The sequence below is a fragment of the Selaginella moellendorffii genome, unplaced genomic scaffold (genome assembly GCF_000143415.4).
Source record: "Selaginella moellendorffii unplaced genomic scaffold, v1.0 SELMOscaffold_87, whole genome shotgun sequence".
Taxonomy (NCBI): domain Eukaryota; kingdom Viridiplantae; phylum Streptophyta; class Lycopodiopsida; order Selaginellales; family Selaginellaceae; genus Selaginella; species Selaginella moellendorffii.
Window position 1 is genome coordinate 155,926 of NW_003314348.1, and position 25,788 is coordinate 181,713.

At 42.7% G+C, this 25,788-nt stretch overlaps 4 protein-coding genes across 6 annotated transcripts; 2 read left to right on the forward strand and 2 right to left on the reverse strand.

Annotated features, from left to right (window-relative positions):
* Positions 1-186: 186 nt before the first annotated feature.
* Positions 187-5,726, reverse strand: LOC9662666. Its single transcript, XM_024662111.1, has 11 exons — positions 5,505-5,726; positions 5,383-5,442; positions 5,250-5,320; positions 4,372-5,190; positions 4,192-4,324; positions 4,063-4,143; positions 3,535-4,011; positions 1,522-3,463; positions 1,301-1,476; positions 1,148-1,243; positions 187-1,091 (listed from the first exon to the last, which is right to left on the reverse strand). Exons 1-11 carry the CDS (start codon positions 5,587-5,589, stop codon positions 709-711), a joined length of 4,323 nt encoding a protein of 1,440 aa, XP_024517879.1. The 5' UTR covers positions 5,590-5,726; the 3' UTR covers positions 187-708.
* A 47-nt stretch (positions 5,727-5,773) lies between these two features.
* On the forward strand, positions 5,774-8,540 carry LOC9636321 (chaperonin CPN60-2, mitochondrial). Of its 3 annotated transcripts, none has more exons than XM_024662119.1 (18): positions 5,774-5,857; positions 5,921-5,942; positions 6,002-6,145; positions 6,216-6,375; positions 6,459-6,634; positions 6,686-6,781; positions 6,835-6,939; positions 6,993-7,079; positions 7,133-7,222; positions 7,276-7,356; positions 7,407-7,475; positions 7,526-7,603; positions 7,654-7,749; positions 7,806-7,905; positions 7,952-8,055; positions 8,101-8,209; positions 8,267-8,345; positions 8,403-8,540. In XM_024662119.1, exons 1-18 carry the CDS (start codon positions 5,829-5,831, stop codon positions 8,485-8,487), a joined length of 1,710 nt encoding a protein of 569 aa, XP_024517887.1. In that variant the 5' UTR covers positions 5,774-5,828; the 3' UTR covers positions 8,488-8,540. The 3 variants fall into 3 exon arrangements, with proteins under 3 accessions (XP_024517887.1, XP_024517886.1, XP_024517888.1); XM_024662118.1 differs by having other exon boundaries at positions 5,790-5,865; positions 5,992-6,145; XM_024662120.1 differs by having other exon boundaries at positions 5,808-5,857; positions 5,992-6,145.
* A 3,670-nt stretch (positions 8,541-12,210) lies between these two features.
* LOC9662667 (caffeic acid 3-O-methyltransferase 3) lies at positions 12,211-13,812 on the reverse strand. Its single transcript, XM_002988229.2, has 4 exons — positions 13,158-13,812; positions 12,747-13,074; positions 12,621-12,685; positions 12,211-12,560 (listed from the first exon to the last, which is right to left on the reverse strand). The coding sequence occupies exons 1-4, from the start codon at positions 13,527-13,529 to the stop codon at positions 12,264-12,266; spliced, it is 1,062 nt and encodes a 353-aa protein (XP_002988275.1). The 5' UTR covers positions 13,530-13,812; the 3' UTR covers positions 12,211-12,263.
* Positions 13,813-14,009: 197 nt separating this feature from the next.
* LOC9636322 (cytochrome P450 71A1) lies at positions 14,010-16,193 on the forward strand. Its single transcript, XM_002988136.2, has 2 exons — positions 14,010-15,117; positions 15,264-16,193. Exons 1-2 carry the CDS (start codon positions 14,188-14,190, stop codon positions 15,897-15,899), a joined length of 1,566 nt encoding a protein of 521 aa, XP_002988182.2. The 5' UTR covers positions 14,010-14,187; the 3' UTR covers positions 15,900-16,193.
* The last annotated feature ends 9,595 nt before the right edge of the window (positions 16,194-25,788 follow it).

The window sequence follows — 25,788 nt, forward strand, 5'->3', positions numbered from 1 at the left end:
TGGGAAATATCGTTGTTAATTTTGGAGAGCAGCTTCTCGCCTTTGAAAAGAACGGCCGGACATACAAATGGTCAACCAGTCTCAATGGCGTCCATGGCTCAGTGTCGGAGGTTGGCGGCTAAAGGAGCGGTGTTTTGGAGTTATGATCGTGGCACCAGAAGCTTGATGCCGAGGGAGCAAGCTAAATATTGTAAGTTCATCTTGTTCTTCCTTGGACTTCACTAAACTCCATAGCTATGGGAAATTCCAGGTCGGGATGGTGCTCAACGAGAGCTTGCGCTTGTACCCCCGGCCCCCCTGCCGTTTTCAACTACAAAGATGCCAAGTTTGGGCATTTGTCATTCCCGGAAGGAAGCGAAGTGATCATCCCTATTCTCAACCTCCTCCAACACCATTTTCGCAAAGCTTGCCTGGGCCAATCATTCGCCTAGATCGAGGCCAAGGTCGCCATAGCCAGATATAGCGTCCGGCTATCCCCCACTTAGCTAGCGGCACAGCACGGCACGGCCTGCCTTTGCTCCTCGAAAGACTCTAAACTTCCAAAAGTGTCCTATACTCAAACGGAATGAAAAGAAAACTCCCATTTCATGTTGCACTGTACAAGCGTCTCCACCCCGAAAAACAAAATTTTTTGCCGCGAAAGCGTCCTCCAGCCGCCTGCCTCCCTTTACAGGTAATTTACACTCCCGCCGAGAAGAGGAACAGCCTCTAGTCCTCTACGTGCTGTATCTCCCCCATGAGTATCCTGTTACTCGTCACGCTAAATCCTAGCAGCGATGGATCCACCACCTTCTTCCCCTTCTTTGCTTTCTTCTTCCCGGCCTTGGATTCCTGGAACTCGGTCTCCGCCGCTTTGCTCTTCTCGTAAAACTGCCCCTGTCCCCGGCTTGCCTGCTTCCAATCCTCGCTGATAACCGCGTCACTCACCGTGAAGACGCTGCGGAGAGCTTCCACTGGCAGCAGCTCCTTGCGCTGTAACAACTCGGACTTGAATGCCTGGACGTTGGCCGTGGAGCCGAGATACTGTGTGAGGTACTCACCGGCCTCGGCACTGGATGGGAGGGATAAGCAAAACTCCAAGAGCGTCATATCTGGACAGAGCTGTCGCTTAGCACACGCAAAGACGGAACAAAAGTTGCGGACATACCATCGTTACCAGTCAGCTTTTTCATTTGGCTCTCGCACCACTGCCGGAATGCTTTGGCCTCTGCATTTGGGCCTGTACTCGGAGAAGTAACAACATCTAAAGATGGCAATAGATTAAAAATGTATAGATGATCAACAAACAACGAGGACTTACCCTTCTTTCCAGCTACCTTCTTCACGGTATTCGGGGTTACTGGTGTCAACGGCCTTATCGAAGATGACAAGGATGGAAACTCCGCAGCACTGCCTTGTGAAACCGCGGCAGCAGAAGCTTGTCGAAATCCTGTCGCGAGCTCCTTGGCCGGGCCTTTCCTGCCCGATGACTCTTGCCTGTAACCAACATGTCAGTCTTAAGTCTCGCATAGACAATTATACCTTTCTGACTTGGCCGCTGGCTTGAGAGCATCTTCACCGTAGTCCCAGAACAGGTCCATATCGTCGTCAACCTTCGGTTTCGACTTGGAAGTCTTGTTCGCTTGGACAGGCGTCGCCACAGCGGGAGATGGTTTCTGCCACGCAGAGCCATTAATACCTGCATTTCGAATGATTGCTGGCTTAGAGGCCGCAAGCTGCTGCTGCTGTAGCTGCAGCTGCTGTTGTTGCTGCTGCTGCAGAAGTCTGAGCCTCTTATCTTGCTCCTCCCTGGCCTGACGTTCAGCCTCTTGGATCTCTTTCAGAGACTTAGCCGGTTTCACTTGTTTGTTTGTGTCAATCGACCAAGCAGCAAGTGGTTGAGAAACAGCTGGCTCTTCCCGAGCAAACATATAATCCGCAAGAGAAGGCCCTGGTGGCGGAGACGGTAAAATCTCTTTGCTCAGGTCTGGAAGCTGCTTCGAGCTGTTCGCCTTTGTTGTCGCAGAAGGGAACGCAGGGCTGTCGATGGCACTGACGTTAGACTTATTCGACTTGTTTTTGGATGCCCGCTTCTTGCTTTTCTTAGTTTCCTTTGGCTCGATAAAGTCGCCGTCTTCACTTTTGAATGGAGAAACTTCATCTGCCTCTTGCACGGTGGAGTAAGCTTGAGTTGGAGCAGGGGTAGGAACGTTTGTGTTCGATGTTGTCGACTTCTTGAACGATTCCTCCTCCTGAGACTCTTTCGGAGCTTTCGGCTGTGAAGCAGGAGCGACCCAGGCAGTTGGCGAAACGATCTTCTCCTCACTCTGCCTTTTAGCCTCCTGAAGCAAAATTTCGAGAGGAGTAGCAACCTCACTGTGCTGCTGAGCCTGGAGTAACGGTGATGTATTCTGTGCAGGAAGTGGTGGTTCATCAGCAATGCTTCGTAGCGGCTTGTTCCCCGCCACCTCAATATTCTCCTTGAAGTTCACTTCGGCTGTCGGCCACTGCTGCTGCTGCAAATTTCCTCCAGGCGAATATAACGAAACAGTTGGATTATTTTCAGCCTTGAAACTCTCCTGAGTAGGATCAGTCGGAATTCTTCCCAAGCTGAGGCTCCTCTCGAAGTGAGTGCTTAGAGCTACGTCCTTCTGATCACCAGTCCCAGGTGGCGCTGACGTCCGCATGAACTGCCCGTAGTCATCTATGTCCCATACGCCGGGCATTCTAGTTTTCTCAGCCGTCGGCCACTGCTGTGCAGGAGGTACGCTTACCTGCCGTAAAAGGTGACGCTCGTCTGTAGGATAGAACTGTCTGAATGCCGACTCGTGCTGGTGTTTCAACTGCGCCAACTGCTCTAGCGGATTACTAGAAGCTCGAACTCCAGGCTTTTCAGATAACGGAGACGCGTCGGGCTGCCTGCTTAACGCCTCAAAGTTGGCATTCTGCAGTCGCTGATACTCGTTCATGCTCGCTTGTTGCAAAAGCAGCTGCTCAAGTAAAGTAGGATGTGGAGCTTGTTGATGCAGCTGCTGCTGTAACTGGAGTTGATGTTGTAGCTGCTGCTGCTGCTGCTGCTGCTGTTGTAACTGCTGCTGCTGTAGCTGCTGCTGCCTCATTTTGAGTAGCTGCTCAGTCGTTGGAGGTAAAACCTGCTGTGATATTGGCGAGTGTAGCTGTTCTAAAAGTAGTCCCGAACTCGTACGTTGAGGAAAATTCGGGTTTATGTGCTGGAAGACAAGTTCCGATTGTAGCTGCTGAGAACGAGGCCAATCGGCACCCGCCATAGCACCCGGCATAGGTGACAGCGGTGTCATGACATCCGTGGGTTTTACACTCGCTGACAGCTTAGCGACATCAGCTTCTGAAGAGTTGTCGTGTGGCCATTTTCCTTGAAAAAACCCTGGACCTTGATCAAGTTTTTCCAGCCGACCTTGCGAAAGTACAGCTATTCTCTTTCTTGCCAAGTCTTCTTCTGCAACCTCTGAATAGAAAAATAAATTTAAGTTAGAAAAAAAGAAAAAACAAAGAAAAGAAAAAGAGTGAAAGAAATACCTGGCGTCAATCTACTAGAATCCGGCTTCACATCCAGTCTCTTCGTGTCAAGTTCTTGTAGTAAATGAAGGTTATTATCGAACCCCGCCTTCTCTTCCACTTTGACGTCAAAACCTGGAGGCACGCGAGCTTTCGGTTTCAAGTGCGGCATGATGTTCCCAAGCGGTACAAAACCAGTTCCCTCTGGAGCGTCGGAAAGACGAACGGGCAGGTCTATGTTGAAGAAGCCAGCTTCAAACCATCCTATGATGTCTGCACCAATAAAGGGGCCTTGAATGACACCCTGAGGATCTGTATAAAAAAGTTGAAGGTCTTCTGGTCGCGGCTGCGGTTTGACTTGCTCTTCCTTTCGGGCACTTGGCTTCCAACCCCTATCTTCCTTGTAAGGATCCATGTCGTCTTCATTCACCTCCCATTTCTTGACTTCTTCAGTTGTTCTATATCGCCGAGCTTCGTCCCTCCTCCCGTCTTTTAAACCTGCACAATGGCATATATAAGAAAATTAATCTGTGCTAAACGCATGCATACCATTGTAGTTCGTCCGATTCTCGGAGTCCCCTTCGAAATCTCGAAAAGCGTCTTCATCACTGGCTTTATCGTCATCCTTGCCTGTCAAAGAGAAATTAGAGCTCAAGTGAATAACCACAACACAATTACCAAATGCTCTTCCAAGCCCAATACGCGGTCGAACTCTTGCAGTCTCCTCACGAGGAACACGACCGTCTTTGGAAGCATTCTGTGCAGCTCCGCTACCAGTTATGTCCCCTTTCTGAATAGCTTCCAATACCACCTGCTCCAAAGAATTCAGGCAAGAAAAATAAACATCAAAGCGCATACCTCTTCATCATCATCGGGAGCGGAAACGGCCAGCGGTTCCACTGGCTTGTCCGTAGTTAGCTGTTCGACTTCAATGAAACCATCGGGGAGTTTCGGCTTGACTGGACAGCTCCGATAGATGTCAAGAAGCTTGCCTCTTGGATAACGGTAAGTTGAATCACCCCGTCCCGGACGCATTTCCGCTTTGTCACCGATATGACTTCCTTGCGCTCCAGGCAAGCCCGGACCATGCAGCGGGCCACTTCCATAAGTGTTGCGACCACGTCCCGCAGTAAACGTATCGCCACGCCCTCTTCCAAAACCCGGTGCAAACTTCGGTGGTGTACTCCCTAGTGGAGAAGCAGCTTCACCGCGTCTAGCATGCGGCGGAACCCATGCTCGGGAAGAGTTCTCGTGATCAGGCTCTCGAATGCTGATGGGATTACTTGCATGCCTGTCCTTCTCGCCTTCCTTGTCTGGATCCACCCATTTATCACGACGTGGTTCCTTGTCCTTGTCACCTGGACCCCAGCGGCTGTTCCATTTGCTATCTCGACGATTATCATAGCTCGTGTCCCTGTTGGAGAAATCAGTCCACCGCTCTAAGTTGCCTCGTTTTCCTTCCCCCGGCTCCTTATCTAACCACCTCTTACCATCCGGTCCTTCTCGGTCACCGTCCTTCCACCTCTGTCTCGTGTTCTCCCTCTCGTCCTCTCTCCATTTATCCCTGCGCTCGTCATTTCGCCACCACTTTCGATCGAGCTCGCGAGCACCATCCCCACGCCAGTTGTCCTTGTTGAGCTCGTGATGGAGTCCGGACCTGGGCGTATAAGGCGGCTCCTGCAACGATCAAGCCTCAAAACTAAGGAAAAAAATTCTTTCCACAAATAAGTCCTTACTCCGGCTGGTTTCTCGGACGATTTGGGATGGAGCCACTGTGGAGACAGCGGAAGATCGTTCTCTGCGCCATCTATGCACGAACCAAAGAAAAAGTCACGACTGTGGAACACAAACGAACAGAGAAGAGTGAACCTTTGACATCCGTGTCCAAAATATTCGCGAGAAGCTTCGATATCCCGTTATTCCCATCGTCTACGCCCACAGACACCATCCACGAGCTGAGCACAAAGAAACCGACACAACGGCATCCTCACCTCGAGATTTCCAGGGCGGATTCACGACCTCAGCAGCGCCGGGAGCGTTGCCTGCTGCAATCCCGTCGGTCGCCTTGCCGTCCATCGCAAAAACCCTAGATCAAACCCTAGACTGCGATTCTAGCTCTGTGCCGCCTCGCCCCTGGCGAATCACCGAAAGCAACAGCAAATCCAAGCTCCGCTCGCGCCCACAGCCTCCTCTCTCCGCTCTCGGGTATTAGGGCTTCCTGAGCAGAAAAAGTAAGTACAAGCCGGGGCCGTACGTACGGAAGATACTAGCTAGGGTTTAGGGTTTCTTGGGACGAGATGCGCAAGTAGGATAAAATGTGGAGGGCTTTCTCTTCGCGCTTGAGGTATTTAGGTAGTACTTCTTGTTTCTCTCCATTTCAAGTGTGATTTTGTGCTCGTTTTTCCAGACTCCATGGAAGGTCTTCACAGGTAGCTTCTATCTCTTGTTTTTGCTGTGAATTTTGGGTGATTTTCTCAGTTCTCTACAGGGCGTTCGTTGGCTCAGGAGCTCTAGCAAGGAGTTTAAGCCTCCACTTCCAAAGGAAGTCATGTTTGGAGTGGAAGCAAGAGCTCTTATGCTGGAGGGAGTGAACGAGCTGGCCGATGCAGTGCAAGTGACCATGGGTCCCAAGGTGTGTGATGCGATACTTTTACACTCGTACTCTGTTCTTAGAACGAGGAATTCTCTGTTTTTGTTGATAGGGGCGAAACGTCGTGATCGAGCTGAGTTATGGCACTCCCAAAATCACAAAGGATGGAGTGACTGTTGCCAGGAGCATGGCTTTCGAAAACCGAGTAAAAAACGTTGGGGCTGCTCTGGTCAAGCAAGTTGCTAATGCTACCAATGCTGTGGCAGGGGATGGTAAGGCTTCCGGTTTTTTCTCTCTCTCTCTCTCTCTCTCTTCTTCTAAAACAGTTTTGAATGTGTTTTTTTTTTTCTTATAGGGACAACTCTGGCAACTGTTCTTGCGAGGTCCATATTTGCCGAAGGCACCAAGTCCGTGGCCGCTGGAATGAACGCCATGGATCTTCGCCGAGGCATGAATATGGCAGTGGACACGGTGGTGGAGTACCTCAAGAGCAAGGCGAAGACGATTAGCACTCCTACTGAATATGCTCAGGTCCGTGACGATTGTCTCGACAAATGTCCATCTTGTGAGTTCTTTCTCCAGGTTGCTTCGATCTCGGCCAACGGGGACGCCGAAGTAGGAGATTTGGTAGCCAAGGCATTGGAAAAAGTCGGCAAAGAGGGTGTCATCACAATCAGCGTAAGCTCACAGCTAGACCTTTATACGATCTCTTTTTATATTTCCGATCTCAGGAGGGAAAAACACTTGAAAACGAGCTCGAGGTTATCGACGGTTTGAAGCTGGACAGAGGCTACTTGTTAACAAACTTTATCACCAACACCAGAACTCAGAAATGTGTAAGGAGTGAAATACTGCCCTCGTCATGATTTCCTGATTCACACTCTTTCAGGAACTCGATGATCCCCTCATTCTTGTGCACGAAAAAAAAATATCGGAGGCTAGCAAATTGAAGCCACTGCTTCAACTGGTGGTTAAGGTAGATTTTGTTTCAACTCAATCTTTCACAAGCTTGTGTTCTTTCAACTTTAGTTGCAAAGGCCGTTGTTTATCGTTGCGGATGATGTGGTGGGCGAAGCGTTGACGGCACTAGTCGTTAACAAAGTCCGCGCTGGTCTCAAGGTAACTCTTGTACGGATACTATTTGGTCGCTTTAATTCGTCACCAACATTCAGGTTTGCGTCATAAAAGCTCCTGGATTCGGCAGCTATCGAATAGATCACCTTCTCGACTTTGTAGCCTTGACGGGTTCAAAGGTGATGGAAACAAGATACTTCATTCTAACGACTTTCATCTCTTTCTTCAGCTTATAAGCGAAAGCACTAGTTTGAAACTCGAGGACGTAACAGTAGAAATGCTTGGAAATGCAAAGAAGGTTCGGAAACACTAGCCCGATAGACTAGTTGTCTTTATGCTCCTCTGCAGATTATTGTAACCAAAGACGACACTATCATTTTAGGTGCTGTGGGTGATAAGCAAGTTATTCAAGAGCGACGGGACGAGGCAAGTAGTGCGAGATTCTAAAAATGTCACTGCAATTTTTTGCTTTTCAGGTGACATCTCAGCTAAAGAAAGCTACTGCGAAATTTGACAAGGAAAAACTGGAGCAAAGACTCTCCAGGTTATCTGGAGGGGTAGCTGTGATCAAGGTGAGAGCAATTTAAATGATTTCCGCTATTTTTATTTTTATTTTTTCTCTTATTAGGTGGGTGGAGCCAGCGATGTTGAAATATCGGAAAAAAAAGATCGAGTAGTGGATGCCTTGAATTCTGCGAGAGCAGCTGCTTATGAAGGAATTGTGCCAGGTAGAGCCATGTAAGCTAGACTTTGTGGTAAACACTCATCCTGCAGGTGGTGGAGTAGCTCTTCTTCAAGCCTCCCGTGAGCTTGATAAGATCAAAACAACAAATTTTGAGGAGAAGGTTGGAGTTCAGATCATTCAAATAGCCATGAAGGTATGGTAAAAAGTGTATCGCTTTGAACTTGACGAAAACTTGCAGATACCCGCTTATATCATCGCCGCAAATGCTGGATACGAAGCATCCATGGTTGTAGGGAAACTGCTGGAGAAGATTGAAAACGATAGCTTTGGCTTCGACGCTGCTCAAGGTGAATCCAACAGATACTTCCATTTTCGTTTTCCTTGCGTACTCATGAGCTACACAGGCGAGTACGTGGACATGTTCAAGGCAGGCATTGTGGACCCAGTGAAAGTTTTGAGAAGGGCAATCCAGGATGCTGTCAGGTATGTTCTTTCAAAATCTCGTGATTTAGTGTGCTTTGGTCAATCCATTTATGACAGTGTTTCAACTCTCTTGACGACAACGGAAGCAGTTGTTTACCCAAATTACACATCCAATAGTAACTCTAACTTACATTATAATTAGTAGTATATTGTGTATTGCACCTTCAATAATAACTCTAATTTACATTATAATTAGTAGTATATTGTGTATGACTAGTTATGACGGTTATTAGTAGTAATACTTTGAGAATAAATTCTTAAAATTATATTGAGCAAATTCCAAATTAGCACCACACATAAAAACCTATTATAAATTTTAATAAAATCATAGATATTGTATACTATTATTAGTTTAATGGGTTTTTGATAGACTATTTGCTTTATATATAAATAAAGGTTAGTTTAATTGAATATACATATATATGCACTCATATGTATGAAGTTAGAGGCGTAGCTCTTCCATGCACTCACATTGATGACATTAAGAGGCAGTAAGAGTGCTTTAATTTTAGCTTTTACATTGTCTAGATTTTTCTTATTCTTATAGCTTTTCCATTTTTATTTTTATTGTTTTCTTCTTCTCATTCATTATTATAGCAGAGTATCCTTCAAGAGCAATAATTAGTGTAATTGCTCAATGTTATATATTAGCAATTGAATAATCAAACTCAATTTAGTGTTATATAATCTCTTTAAGTTCTTTAAGTTGGATTTCCCCGACCCAGTATTACTCAAACTTAAAGGTACTTAACCCAAATAAAATGTACTCTTATTCATAGATTAATATTTTAAATTGTTTTTTTTTATTGCTTACATGTTCATAGCATATAATGTAACTTTTCATGCTTTTGCTACCAATATTCATATTTAGTAGAATTTCTTTTGTGGGAATCCTAAAGATGATATATACTATTAATTTGATCACATTGCCACTTATTATTCTTAGGATGATATTTTACATCTATATAAATTTTTCTCATGGCTCTTAAAGATAGCATTACAATGGTACAATAGCTTGAGTGTATATATTCATATAAATTAAAGTTTTCTTCCAAACTTCTTCAAGTGCACATTTAGACATACTGATGATTATAATAATGCTTTCAAGCAACTGTATTTATTATAAACCTTTTGAGTTAGTTATATAATTTGATGTTTACTTCTAAAGTTTTTTTATTCAGAGTTAAATACATCAGACTAAATTAAGTTGGGAATATTGTGGCTAATACTTTGTCAAAATTTTATAAAGCTTATGCATATACTTGCCCCACTTGACAATACTCATAAAACTTGTTTAATTCAATATCTAATAATTTAATTTTATTAAAGTATATCTCTTAAATTTTTTTTTTTTTACTAAAATATAGTTTAATGTTAACATTTTGGTTTGCCATCTAGGCAAATCAGTGTTTAAGCATATGCTGTTTAAATGGCTGAGATTCTAGGTTCTATATCTTTTATGATTGTGATTTGTTTTATTAACAACTATGGTTTAAAAATTTTAATCAGCAATTGTCGGATTTTTAGCATCTCGCAAGCAATTGATCGTAGTATCAGTAATTAAACTTTGTGGGAGCACAACCCAGAGTCCTAGAATTTTTCGAAGAGCTCCATGATGAGAAGTAGCACAGTAAGTGGAGGACTGGACAAGGATAGAGGTGGCATCGTCGCAGCTGGCGAGGGGCCGACGATAGTGACTCTGGGCGAGCTCGTCCAAAGGTTGATAGGCTAAGATCTTCGACAAGACTTGAAGCTTAAACTCCTTACTGGAACTCCCAGCTAGAAAACTTTTATGAATGATGCTAGTATTTTGACACAATCTAGGTGAGCTATAAGTTGGAATCCTTCTGAAATGCTTTGCCTACAAATGTTGTGCACCTCATGGAGAATTGACCAATCTACATTGAGCTTCACATTACATCCATCCTACACTTAAACTAGCTAAACTTAAGACTGGGAATAAGTTGGTCTCCTTCGTTTTTTGGTTTTATGATTTTCTCTCTTTCCTTTCTTCCTCAGATACTACAAGGCTCTAGTTTGAGAATTGAAGAGATTCCAGGTTTTCAATTGAGAACCGACTCCATTGCCAAACGAAGGAAGCTGGACTGCTATGCCTTGGAGAGATGCCAGAGTCACGGTTTTGGCAGTGGCTGTCACTGAACACGCTGTTCTAGCCGCAGAGCTAGCTGCAAAAGAGTCCGACCTCGCCAATTAAGAGCTCAAGATTGAACAAGCGGCTGCCGGGCATGAAGAAAAAACGTAAGTTCTCTCCTCTCTTGAGGTTGATGCTAAAGCTTGCTCTTGTTTCTCTCAGTAATGAACAGTCATCAACTCACATGATTCAAGAGGCAAGTGGGCTCGTTTTTACTTCCTTTTTTCGAAGCTTTCTTTGTTCCAACAGCTCTGCCACAAGATGCAGTAAAGCAAAGACCAAGAGGAGCCGGAAGTGGTAATATACACGAAAATGACGATGGTGTATGGTCAGGGTGGTTGAGTGTCCAATGCCAAGCAAGATATTATTGTGATTATTATTATTATAATTATTGGAGAAAGCATAAATATATTCAAGCTACGCTAATGCGATCAATAATTCATTTATTTAGATTGCTCTGTATGACAAAAAAGTAGCTCTGCTCGGAACGTGACCATTTTTTTCTTGTTGTAAATTACTTTCTTATTCCTCTTCTTGAAGCCTGGTGCCTTGTTTCCAAGAAACGAAGAGTTCGCTTCTTTCTTTTTCACACTAACGCTAAGTTCAGTGTTCTTCCAGCGTAATGGTCCATAATTGCAGCTAGTCCCGTACAGTCACGCATCCCAGACGTCTTGTTGCTGTGTTTAGGAAATGTTTCTATTACCAAGAGCCAGAAAAGAAGTCAAGTGTTTGCATCTGATTTGAGCTGTCGTTCTTCTAAGCGTGTTTCTTCCATATATATCTTGCCGCCTCATCCACACAGAAGTTTGAGTGTGAAAGAACACCGCTCTCGCTTTTCTCTTATTTTCTCTCCAATTCTTTGGTTTAAAGCTCTTTTGTTTCCTTGTGCCGAAGGACAAAGCATGGCACAGACTTGTCAAGGTTTGAGCATGACACAATGGACTGGACTATGGAAACTAGTAAGCAGCGGTAAGTCCTTGATCAGGCATGACAAGGTGTGCCGCGAGATGTGCTAAAGTCAGCTGGTATCCCGGTCACAAACAAGTGGCTCGCACATGAATATCTAAGCTCTCGGATCAGAACAAGCAATCTGGAAGTCGGATGGACGCAAGAATTTGGGATCCGCTAGTCTATCTTCCTCGATTCCACCTGGATGGAATAGAAGTCTGGCCTTCAAAGATACACATATAAAAGATGGATGGGACCGACAAGCCTTTACGAAGTCAGCCTGAAAAGTCTAGTTGTTTTGCTCGCGGTGAACAAATCTAGGATTTACCCAACCTACCATTCTCAAAGTAGTCAAAGGAGCGCTTTTCTATCCTTGTTAACCATTATCTTTCTTGACACTTTCAAGGAACTGTTTTCTTTTTTTTTTCGTAGTTTTGCTAGTAGAATAAGAGGGCCTTACGTTGTCTAATTCACCAGTCGTGATCATCGATATCGAACAAAACATAAGAACAGAAGTAGATGCATGTAGTAGACAAAGTCCTGCTCTGATTAACAATGTAAAACGCGCGTTTGCCGTCTAGAAGGAATTCACGAGTTGTGATTATCGATATCAAACAAAGCATAAAAACAGAAGCAACCAGAAGTATAAAAGTGGTGACAAGTGATTATTTGATGTAAGCCGTGCGTTTGGCAAAAATCCAAGTCGTGCCCATCAAACAATCAAAGCCGACCTCACTCAGGAACAGAAGTATTAATCGAGAGACGACGTAGAAAACTTCACTCGTATTGTTTATTACTTTTGACACAATGCCTTGCTTTCACTTGTGGAACTCCACTACTGATATGAAGTCTACAGTCACGGGAACTTTGACGCTCGAGAAGCCCGACGCCTTGGCGAGCTTCTCAAAATCCTCAAACGTCCTCTCCTTGCCACCCGGATTGTAGACGAGCATCAAGAGATCGATGCTGAGCGCCACTCGAGCTCCAGCACCCGTGTCCAGCACCGAGGGCAGAACGGAATCCACCACAATGACTTTTCCGTGCTCGGGGATGGACTTGTAGCAGTTCTTGAGCAGCGTGATGCAAGCCTCATCGCTCCAGTCGTGCAGGATCCACTGGTCAACGCACGGTCAGCTCCAGTCGACAATAGTCAACGAGAGGGGGCGCTTGCTTACCTTCATGAAGATGGCGTCTCCTTGCGGGACGCTCACAAACATGTCCCCGCCAACGTGCTCCACACCTGGATATTCCCACACGGAAGTGAGAAATTCAATCGCTTCCGTGCTAGCTAGATTTGTTACCTGGAATTTGAGGAGCCTTGGCAACGACGTGAGGAAGATCGAAGTTGATCCCTTTGATCTCGGGATACTTCTTGAGAATCACCGCCAGAGAAGTCCCGACTCCACCACCAACGTCGACTAGTGTCCCAATTCCCTTGAACCCGTGGTAGGCCTCCAGGATGGCGTTCATGTAGAGCTTAGAGTGATTGGACATGGCGGCGTGGAAGAGATTGTTGACCCTGGAATTCTCCTTTCCCAGCTCAAACTCGGTCTGCCCAAACGCCTTGGTGAAGGGCTCGCCGCCGTCAAGAACAGCTTCGTGGAGATATTGCCAGGTCTCCATGAACACCTAAATTCCCCCCAAAAAAAAAACAGAGTGATACTCCGGATCAAAATGCGGATGGAAAGAAGAGAAATTCGAGGAGTTCCCACCTTGTCTTGATTCATGAGGACGTGATGCGCCAGAGAGACCCCTCTCTCGTCCTTGATGAGATGCTTACACATGGAAGTAAGCCCATACTTGCGCACGCCCCCTTCGTCCACCTCCTTGAAGATCTTGCGGCTGGCCAGGACTCGCATGATCCGGTCGAGGTAGATCGGCGACATGGGGCTGGAGCACTCGGGGATCTGTGACACTATCTCGGCGGCGGACAGAAGCCCGCCAGGCCCCGCCTTTTCGATCCGCTCCGCCACATCCATCTCCACCGCTACTTTGAGCGCCATGGGCACCGAACACATGGTCGCGAGCTCCATTATCTGGAGGCGATCTTCATCCTCCACGATCACTCCCCCGGCAGACCCCATATCCTCGAATTCTTCGAGCGATCGATAAAGATCTTTGCCAGAAGAGAGAGAGAGAGAGAGTAAGAGTGGAGAGAGAGCGAGAGAGCGAGATAGAGAGAGAGAGAGGGGGATAGGGAAGATGATATAGGTATAGAGCAGTGCTTACGCGCTGTAGATTTCTAATTTAACCACCATGCCTACTCTTCCAAGAGCTTTATCTCTCAAGGACTCATAGAGCAAAAGAAGAACAGCGAAGTCTCGGATCCAGCAGGCAGCAACAATCAGCTCTAATGTTTTTGGGGCCCTTTTTTCTGTGGCACCCATGTCCAAAAGAAGTATCAACTTCAGAAGTTGGGAGGGACCCTTTGCTTGCGTTTTACTCGTTCAAACCGTGTTATGAAATTGTTACACGAGAAAGGGTAAAAAGTTGGCGGATTACTTACATGTGGCCATTTCCTATGCAACGTAAGCGTGATGTCGCAAGAAGCCACACGGACTCTGTAGTTGCCAAAGGGCGTCTGCTTTTAAATCTCCGCTTTCTCGTAGCTGATTCTCAGAGCTTCCCCAAAGCTCGCACTCTTTCCCCTCACTCTTTGTATCTTGACGGACAGTCTTTCCCTGCGATCGACCAATTGGATCGACGCTGCTCACTCAAGTGGTATCACTCACTCAGTCAGTCATGAATCTCTCCTCGATCATGGGCGAGTACACACAGCATGACAATTTCACGGCCGTGGCCTCGCTCTCGCTCGTCCTCGCCGCCGCGATTGCGCTCCTCGCTGCCTTGTACTCCCGGCTGAGGAACTCCAAGCGCCCGCCGCTGCCCCCATCGCCGCCCTCCAAGCTCATCACCGGCCACCTCCACCTCCTGGACCAGCTTCCCAATCAGTCCCTGTACAAGCTCGCCAAGATCTACGGCCCGCTCATTCAGCTCCGCCTGGGTGTGGTGCCGGTGGTGGTAGCGTCCACCGCGGAGATGGCCCGGGAGTTCCTCAAGGTGAACGACTCCGTGTGTGCGTCCCGGCCGAGGATGGCCGCCCAGAAGATTATCACGTACAATTTCACGGACATCGGGTGGGCCGCGTATGGTGCTCACTGGCGGCAGCTCCGTAAGATTTGCACGCTGGAGCTCTTCACGCACCGGCGGATGCAGGAGACGGCGAAGGTTCGAGCCCGGGAGCTGGCAGACACCATGGCCGGCATTTACCGCGACCGGGAGACGAGCATCAACATGAACACCCGGATCTTCTCGCTCACCATGAACGTGATCAACCAGATGGTGATGCGCAAGAAGCCATTCTCCGGCTCCGACACCACGGAGGCGCGGGAGTTTATCGACCTCATTAATGGAGTCTTCATGGTGTGGGGAGCGTTCAACATTGGAGATTACATTCCGGGACTTTCCATCTTTGACTTCCAGGGGTATATCGGCATGGCCAAGGTCCTCCACAAGAAGCTCGACCATCTCCTAGACAAGGTAATTGAGGAGCACATCCAGCGGCGGATGGCCAAGTCGGACGAGCCGCCGGACTTCGTGGACGTGCTTCTCGCGCTCACGCTCGAGGACGGGAGCAAGGTCAGCCACAAGACGATCAAAGGCATAATTGTGGTAAGTGATCCTTTCCCACTGAGTGGGTTCTAGTCAAAAGTGGGATCGATCATTCGCCCATGACGAAGAGAGATCAAAGACGAGAGGGGGTGGCGGGCGATCTCGAGAGATATTTTATTTGATGTCTATCTCTTCTCTTTGTGCAGGACATGATAGCCGGAGGAACCGACACGGCAGCTGTTACCATCGAATGGGCCCTCTCCGAGCTCATGCGAAAGCCACACATCCTCAAGAAGGCCCAGGAGGAGATGGACCGAGTCGTAGGGCGGGACAGGGTGGTGGACGAGTCCGACTTGCCAAACTTGCCATACCTCGAGTGTATCGTCAAGGAGGCACTCCGGCTCCATCCCTCGGTGCCCATCCTCCGCCACGAGTCCATCGAAGACTGCGTGGTTGCCGGCTACCGGATCCCCAAGGGAACGGGTATCATGATTAACGTTTGGGCGATTGGGAGAGACTCAGCAACCTGGGAGAACCCAATGGAGTTTGATCCGGACAGATTCATATCGGCTGGTAATACTTTGGACGTGCGGGGCAATCACTTTGATCTCATTCCCTTCGGTTCCGGGCGGAGGATGTGCCCAGGAATGCCGCTGGGCATCAGCATGCTGCAGATGAGCCTTGGCCGATTCATCCAGTGCTTCGACTGGGGGCTGCCACCGGAGATGAAATCAGCCGAGGAGATCGACATGACGGAGACCTTCGGGCTCACGGTTCCTCGCAAATATCCCTTGCATGCAGTGCCTATTCCGCGGCTGCCGGCCCATCTCTATCAAGCTTGATCCAAACAAAAGGTGAAGTTCCAAACGAAGAGAAAGCGCAAAGAAAAGAGAGATAACTCTCTCCATCCTCAATAGTCGTATTTCAATTTGAGTAGTGTGTACATGTCGTGGTTTTAGAAAATGGATGTGGAGCCAGGCAGTCCAAGGGATGTCGGGAGGTCTATCATCCATCAAGAAACACAGGGTCAAGGGTGATAATAAATTTATTTTTATGCTTAAATCTATAGAATACGGTGCATTAGCCAGCACTGATCAAGTTTTTTGGAATGAATAACAACCGACATGTTTAAGTGATAAAGCTGGAAAATAGAAAGGTGGTCCAAGTCCTCTCCTCACCGTCAAGTGGTTCACATATGGCATGATCGAACGTGAGGCACAAAGATTTTTGGGAGTGAAGTTCTAAGGTGGGCATTTCCAAATTTTCATACCAAAGAGCTAGTTTGTTTTAAGTAAGAAATCGTTAGTTAACATATAATTTATTATTATTCAAAAAATCATATTTCTAAATGAGATGGTAGTGGATATACTTAGAATATGCTTGATTATTTTAAGATCTACCATCTAACGGTTGTTATTCATTTAGATTAATCTTGTATTTATAATTTATAAAAATTCCTAAACACTTCTTAGTATATTCTTTTTTATTCTACCATCTAATGGTTAATATGTAATAAGATTAATCTTGATCTATAAATTATAATTTAAAAATACTAAATAAGTATGACACTACTATTAAGCAAATCAAGTGTTGCTGCATGCAATGCACAACAAATTATTTGTGTTTTAATTCTATTTTGTGCTTTTTTCAGTATATAATATATCTATAAATAACATTATGTGGTATGTGTTTTTTGTTCATTGTTTTATCTACAATTTATTGATAGTTTATGTTGATTATTAGGATATCACTTAGTATTGCATTAGGATGTCACCTAACTTGCTGTTTGTTTTTTTGTCAAACATTAAGATCTTCCTACACTATTGATTCTTTTTGTTAATTATTAAGATTTATGTTGTATTAAATTCTTAAACTGTTTATCACTATTGATGTTTTTGCGAATTGTTATGTCACCTATTCTACTAATTTGCTTTTATATAATTCAATACTGTCTTTTGGCAGCCCCCAAAAAACATAAGACCAACAGATTTAAATAGGCTGTTGATGTCTTTTATGGTCTCCCCCTCTGGTGTGCCAACTATGACTTGTATTACCAAGGATGAAATAAAAGTTAGAACCTAAGAGTTGGATATGTAAAATAGTCATTAATGATGTGGTTTACATCTTACACTTTATCAAGGCAAGAGGGGCAGAATTACAATTCTCATAGGATCTTTGGCTTGGTGTGATATCCTAACTCCACCATGTGTTAATTCGGCAACTTGCAAGAATCTTTATTGTTAGGCTTATCCTTTAGAGGGTTGTTAGCTAATTGTTTTTTTTTGTATTGTATCATATCAAATTTGTTCTAAGGGCTTTTTAAATTAGCTTAATTTGCAATACCACATTGGAATGTCTATGTTGTGGTAACAAGTACTTGTTACCACCCATAAACCTTTTTTTTTTTCACATTGCGTGAACCTAGGTGTGCCATATAACAAACACTTGATTGGGTGGGAGAGTTCAATGAAATTGAATTTGATATAATTAATGCATAAAAGGGCAAAAGAGGTTTATGTGTTGATCATTCATCCACAGCTAAATACATTATGCAATAGACTATATAGATTAATAATTGTTTTTTCTAGAGAATTAAACACTTTTGAAGGGAGATATAATGTAGAGTGACACAACCCATCAAAAGCTAAACTAATATCTAAGTTGACCATATAATTTTCTAAATCTTTAGTATGTCATTCTTTTTTTACTTCTTTGACGTACATTTCAATATGGTTTTATGTTTCATAGTTGAAGTGGCTCCTACAATAAATGAGTATATTGTGCAGGGCAATGTAAGGGTTAAGGAGGTTGTTGTAGTGCTGTATAATTGTGGAGGTGATAAAGAATATTCTAAGCATATTTCATAGTATATAGTAAGAGTATATTCTAAAGTTTCACATGACATTATACCTTTCTTTATTCATTTTTGGCACACCACATGGGAAAGAGTGACTTTATAATTTTCTTGCTTTGTGAATCTAAAAGATTGAAAGAAATAAAGGTAAAAAATTTGTGGTTTAGGTGATTTGATACATAAACTTTGGAAAAACAATTCTTGTGGGATATGGTTGCAAAGGAGCCACATGTAAGTAATTGTTTGGTCATCAAGATATTTTGAAGTGATTTGAGATTTTTAGTATTTGGTGTGTTTAATTTAAGATGTTTTGTTTTTTTTCTTATGCCTATGTCTATAACAGGAGATACACACTCAACACTAGAAATTTCAAGGCAAAAATTCTTTGATATTTGAGATATTATCAAGAAGTCCACTTTATAGTTTAGATGCTGGTGAAGTATCAAATAGAGTTGTATCAATGGGGTCATTACTTGACTTTTTATTCTTCCAGAGCTAGAAAAAATAGCAATCAATCTTTATAGCATCACAATTTTACCAAAATTCTTGGATATAAACAAGAAAGAGCCATGGGTATACTTGGATTTGGTAGAGTTATTCTTGGAGGTTTTGGATGTGACAAATGCTACCTTATAATACCAGTAGGAGGATGTTTGGGCTCTATATGGAAGTGATCTATTAGCAAAGGCAATATTGCACCATACGGAGTTGTTAAAGCAAAATAACAAAAGTGTAAGTGACTAAATTTTCCATTCTACTTTAATCACTTAACCACACCTCTAACTATTTGGAGGAGTCTCACTCACAACGTCCATAAGTCCTATTCCAGACTTGGGCCTGAGAATGACATCCACGCCACTTAACTTTTACACTTGGTCCAAGTGCTTTATATGTCCAATCCCATAACTAACACTTAAAGGTACTACCAACATATTAGCTCGTTATGCTAATGCTATGCTCATTCTTCTTTGTCACACGGTGATTCAACATTACTTATATTATAGTCCCATTTCTCAAAAACTAAGCCATCCATTCATGAGTGATCATCCTAAATCCACTCCTTAACATCCTTAGGATGCCCGCAGACATAAAGAACAACCTTCCCCAATATCCCTTTTTCGGTCCCCATCAAGTCCCTTTCTATCCATAGTTGTATTCACTAACATTGCCACTGGGTTAAGGCCCTTAGGCTCGATTATTAAGTCTCACTATCCTCTAGGATTTACTCACTATTGTAAGCAACTAAAGGGAACGACTTGAGAGATGATCCATGGGGTTTAAATATAAAAGGAAAGGGCCCACGAATAAAAGTGCACCTCTGTTGCGAATGTGACTTTGGGTATCAAAAATTACCATTTGGCCAGTACTTATAAGCACTCTTTCCTTACTGCCATGGCGGCAAGAGGTCGGTACTGCTAGTTCCCATCATTAGTCCCTCTTGTCCAAGTGTTAGTAAACTGGGCTTAGCATCTGTACTTAGCTAAATGGACATAAGGTAGGAACTCCTATGTGTTTTTAGCTAAGCATTCTCGGCCTGGCTTTTAGTTCTCTTTTGTTCTGTCTTGCATTGGCTTGGCAAAAACCCTCGCGTATTGAGACTAATCCCTCAATATCGCTAGATGATAGCTTATTGTATTTGCCAAACACCCTCGCTTGACAATACGGTCATGGAAACAAGAGAATGAGAATAAAAAAAATGGCTCAAATCATATAGCAATATGGCTATAGAACTCAAATCATGCCCTTTGTGTTAGTTTCATTTCGGTCCCAAATGCTATTTATGGAAAATGTTTAGATTTGCTCATTTGGCATATCTACAGAATGTAGAGATTGTCCTGAACACAATGGTGTTCATTCCGTGTCCAAATTCGCAATCTAGTGCCATTCCATATTTAATAAGTTTTGAGCTTGTCCTAGAGACTAACTCCTGATACTAAGGGAAGCTTGGGGTGAAAGCCCGGAGCGTGTGTTCCTCAAGGGGGGGGGGGATATGGGGGGTTCCAAATGTATAATAAGGATGGTGGGTAAGTTGGGCATGGCTAACCAACCTAAGGCATAGTCTAGCTTTTGCTTGCATGCCTGTCTTTGTTTTGCATCCGACTTGGGTTTAAGCCCAAGCTCCACACCATACTAGCTGGTGGAGTACCCATGTCCTCACATTAGGCCACCGGTATGCTAAAATAGTGCCAAACTCTGTTTGGCTCCGTTTTGCATGCTGGTCTTGACATTAGTTACTCTAGGACTGTTCCAAGTCACTCCATGCTCCTGTCCCTTCGCTCCTTGGGTTGTACGCTCAGGAGTCATTTTGTGCTCCAGTGCCATCACTCCTTAGTGTAAGCAATCAAAGGGAATATCTTGAGAGACGATCCATGGGGTTTAAATATAGAGGGAAAGGGCCCATGAACAAAAGTGCACCCCCTTTTCCAATCGGTTAAGGGTCTTAAGATATTTGGAGTTAAATGTCCTTGGGTTTGAATAGTATTGGGCTGGGTGACCTCCTAGGAAGTCCAAATTCAGGAACTTACACTTAGCTCTATATTTAGGAGTTTGGCACCATTCCTTAGTTCAGTGGCCCAAGGCTCTGAAACTCGGGTTCCACACTATTGTCCAAAGGACAATATGGCATATGACACGTGGCATCTATCATGTGGCACAAAGAGGGTTTAGGTTCCGTTCCACACCATTGTCCTTTAGACATGTGGCATATGACACATGGCATCTATCATGTGGCATAAAGAGGGTCTAGGTTCCATTTTATGGTTATCCTATGATAAATGACTATAGGATAAAGGGGAAAAACCATGTGTATTACAACCCCCTTTTTCAATTGGTTAAGTTTTAAGATATTTGGGGTTAAGTGTCTTTGCATTTGAATAGTATTGGGTTGGGTGACCTCCCGAAAAGTTCAAATTCAAGAGTTTACATTTGGTATTATAGGGGTCTTGGGTCCGATTCTGTTGGTTAGCTTAGGGGAATCGCACCATATGTTGATTGATATCTGGCAAGTCTAAGTTGTTTCGGCTGGGCTCGACCCAAGGGGTAAGGTGTCAAGAGAGCAGGGCTCTCGGGAGAGCTGCGGATCTCAGCTTTTGTTCATGAGAGCGTAAACTTGTAGGGAAGTGTAGTAGATTGTAAGCAACCAAAGGGAATGACTTCAGAGACGATCCATAGAATTCAAATATAAAGGGAAAGGACCCATGAATAAGAGTGCACCTTTTTTTTCAATTGGTTAAGGGTTTTAAGATATTAGGGGTTAAGCATTTTTGGGTTTGAATAGTATTGGGCTGGGTGACCTCTTGGGAAACCCAAATTCAGGAATTTACAACCATGTCACTATATCTTTGGTCACTACACTAGAGGACTATTCCTCTTCCTTTTCACAATCCAGGACTTTGGGATAATATTTCAAAACATTAGGCTCTACACAAGCCTCATGGGTACTCTCCCCACCTTCCACCTTTGGGTGCTTTAGCCATGGGGCTAAAGAAAGATTCTATTAAACCACACCAAGTATCCAAGTAGATAGTGCCACTTATGCTTGGATTGAAAGAATTGACCATTCAATCTCTTAGGGGAATTAAAGTCGGCTCTTGAACACTTCACTAATCTACCCCACTTATCAGTCCGTATTCACTCTAGTCTTGGACTCATTAGTGAATATATAATCACACAACACATAGGCATAGCCTTCTTGGGTCACACTGGCCTTTTCTGACCAAACTGGCTCCACTAGGGTCCTCTCCCTACTATACTTTTAGAACCCCCTAACCACCCTAGGGTGGGGACGATCATTTTGGGCTTTCACCCAACAGCTTATATTAGTATTAGTATTCAGACTTGGACTTGGACTCAGACTTGGATTCAGACTTGATCTCGGACTCGGTTATGGTCTCGGCCTTGGTTCCATCTCGGACTCTATCTCAGGTCCATCTTGGACTCCATCTCAGACTCCATCTCGGGTCCATCTCGAATTCCATCTCAGATCCATTTTAGACTCTATCTCAGATTCCATTTCAGGTCCATCTCAAACTCCATCTCGTGTTCATCTCCAACTCCATCTCAGACTTCATCTTGGGTCCATCTTGGGTCCATCTCGAACTCCATCTTAAATCCATCTTGGACTCCATCATGGACTCCATCTCTGGTCTATTTCGGATTTCATCTTAGATTCCATCTCGAACTCCATTTGAAACTCCATCTTGGATTCCATCTTAGACTCCATCTCGGACTCCATCTTGGGTCCATCTTGACACTTTTACGTATCATGTGTTAGTCTTTTTGTATCCCTTTTCTAGAGACTCACTTATTACTTGCTTTATACTCGTTTCTTGAGTATTTCATTGAGAGTTCCACTCCCACTTTTGCCATTTTAAGTCGGAGCTTTTAGTCCAAACATATATGCTTGTTTGGCTTTCACTTTAGCCACTACCACGTGACACCCTTTCAGCTCCACTTTTGGGGCTCTGGGATTTGTGTCTCACAAAGAGTTGCTAGCTATACTAATGTGAAGCTTCATTTCTCAGTTAAGAATGGGCTTATTTACTATAAGCAAAAGAAATTGTATCTTCCAACCAAGGATTTGTGACAATTATATTTCTAGGAACATCATAATGTTCTAGCAATAGAATATGGCGGTAACTAGAAGACTCTTGCCTCATTAAGAAAGATAGTCTAGTATAGAAGGTGAGGTAGTAAATTATGTCCATTCTTGTTTTATCTACTAGTATTGTAAGTAAAGGATTGAGAAGTTGGGAAGTTCTAATGTATTCTAGTACCAATATAGCCATTTTAGAGTGTTATATTTAACTTCATCACTTACTTGTTGAAGTCTAAAGGTTATTACAGATGGTAGTTGTAAATTAGTTGTCAAAAGTTGCATACTTTTGTGAAAATAAGGAATATTAAGCAAGCAATAAAGTTCTTTTTCCCTAAGATAGGATGTGAATTTGGATTTCCTAGGATGTCAATCAATCCAGTACTATTCAAACCCTTAAATATCCCAAGAAATTTAATCAATTAAAAAAGAGGGTGAATTTACTTCTCTATAAATTCACACCTTTGTGAACAAAAGTTGATTCTCCTAACCAACCCACAGAGTTGCACCCAAGACCTTTTTGATACCACATGTCTTTACAAATATACACTTTGAATCAGATCCAAGACTTCTTTAATACTAAATATCTTTACATGTTCACGCCCTTGTGAACCGATATTAATTCCCCTAGCCAACTAGTAGAGTTAGATCCAAGATCTCTTTCATTATAAATGTAAAAAGTCTTTTAGTTTAAACTTCCTGAGAGATCATATAACCCAATACTATTCAAACCCAAATATGCTTAATCCCAAAACTATTAACTAATTCAAAAAAAAAAATGCACTTTTATTCATAGGCCATTTTCCTTTTATCTTTAAACCTTTATGAATTGTATTTTAAGTTGTTCTCTTTAGTTGCTTATAGATTTATGGACTTCCTGAATAGATGATCTTGGGATAGGGGTTTAAGGTTTATAAGGAAGTTTTTGGGCACCATATTCAAGTTGTTTAGTACCAAGTTGAAATTTAGTATAATTTATCATCCTCAAACAAATGGGCAAATTGATTATGTGAATGCTCAAGTGAAGGATTATTTACAATACTCAGTAGAAATCTATTATAACAACACATTAAACAATATTATACACTATTCTCTATGTTTATCAAGGAGAGATTCATCCATCTTGTGCCATAGAATTATGAATCAATTAAGAACCTCTTAGAAATATTACATATACCTATAAGTTTGTCGTGGAGTATGAATTATATAATCAAAAATAGGTTTTGTAATAAATCTTGCAAATCAATAAAATAAATTAAAAATTTCCTCTTCTAGGTCAATTTTGGCAAGTTGAATTTGGCATTTTGGTGCATGGGTCCAATCTATAATTATGGGGATAACTATTATAAACTAATCAGAAGTTTTTGCCTCTCTCTCATTGACCCATTTCCAAAAATAGGCATAATTGTGTAAACAACTTTATTTGCTAATTTATAATAGTTATTTAACTCTTGGGGTTTATTTGTGCTTAGGGGAGTTAGGCCTTTAATTCTCTCTCTATATCCCTACAAGCCAAGCTATATCATTCCTTTATAAGCTAACTAGTAGAGATGGTTAATTTTATTAGTCATTTATTTGTTGATGATAGCTAAAGGGTGTTTAAGTATTAACATCTTTTGATATAGAAGTTTTCCCACTCATTTAAGTCAATGTGTTTCCCACAAAATGTGTCTTTAATTAACTTTCAGAGTTTTTTTTTTACAATTTATTAAATTAGGTATACATTGATGAGGATGTTAATCTCCTAAAGAAGGGGAGTATGTTGCAAATATGACTTTGAATATCAACAAATATTTGTTGGTTAATCCTTTTGGATATTTTCTTTTTGCTACTATAACAGCAAAAGATTGGTATAGTTGGTTCCTTTTGTTGGCCCTTTTTGTGTTAATGGAGTTAATTGAACATCTTAAGTATACTTAAACTAGACGAGCATAAGGATATAATTTCTATATGCTATCAACTAATTGTACTTAACCTAATAAAGATTTATGTCTCATTGTGTCTTGCATTGGTTAACAACAAGAACCCTCGAATATAAAGCCTAGTCCTTCAATATCATTATATGATGTTTTACTTATGCCCCATTGTAATGCACTTGATTTTAAAACCAAACTTCAAACCTATTACACTACAAAATAAAGATCTAATACATACCTAATATCCTCTATGAGCATTAGCTCCCTATAGCCAACTTTTAAATACAGAACAATATTAAATAGTATTTGGCACAATTTCAATATGCCGGTGGCCCAAGTAAGGAGGTGCATACCCCATTAGCTAAAACAACATGGAACTTGGGCTTAGGCCTAAGCCAAATGCCAAATAAAAAATAAAATAACTTAATGGGAGCCAAACTAATGTCTCAAGCATGCTATCCTTACTTCACATTTAGAACCCTCTATAGCTCCCCCAATACAAAACACACACCTTGGGAGTCTTAAGAGTTAGTCTCTAAGACAAACTTAAAAACTTATTAAAGGTAGAATGGTGTTAGATTGTGAATCAAGACACAAAATAATACCACAGTGTTCTTGATATTCTCCACATTTCGTAAATATACCTCTCAGGTAGATTTAGATGCTTATTATAAATAGCATATATATCCGAAACAGAACCAACATATGGGGCATAATAGTGAGGGTGTCTAACAGACATGATGACTAAGTTCAATATCATAGGGTTCCTAACACTAACAATGCAAGTAAACAAATAAATTTCTTTAACCAAACCAAGTATCCTTAACTAATAACATTTAGAAATTCCATTATGCTCATTTGGTTAGATAGAGACCATGTCCAGAATTAATAGTACTAATCTTATGTAAGACAATTAGTTATCCATCTGGAATCAGTAATATTGATCCATTATGCTCATTTAATTAAATAGAGACCATGCCCAGAATTAATAGTACTATTCTTATATAAGACAATTAATTATCCAAAATCAATAATATTGATCTTATGTGAGATAATCATTATGTTTGTGGATGCCCTACAAGATGAAGGATATACTATATATATAATTTCAATATTTTAGGGTAAGAATATACCTTGCTCAAGAGTATAGCCACTAATAAACGGGAATTGAACTCGTACTATTTGCATATAATAATACACCCTATCTTAATCCAACTGAAAAAAGGGGTAATTGTTTAATAAAAGATTTTTTAATGGCTATTTTATCCATATTTACTCTAATGTTTTAAGGATCCACAATGATAGTATATATAAATTTCATCCTATAGTCATATATATTACATCTACAAAATGTAAAAAGTGCCTAA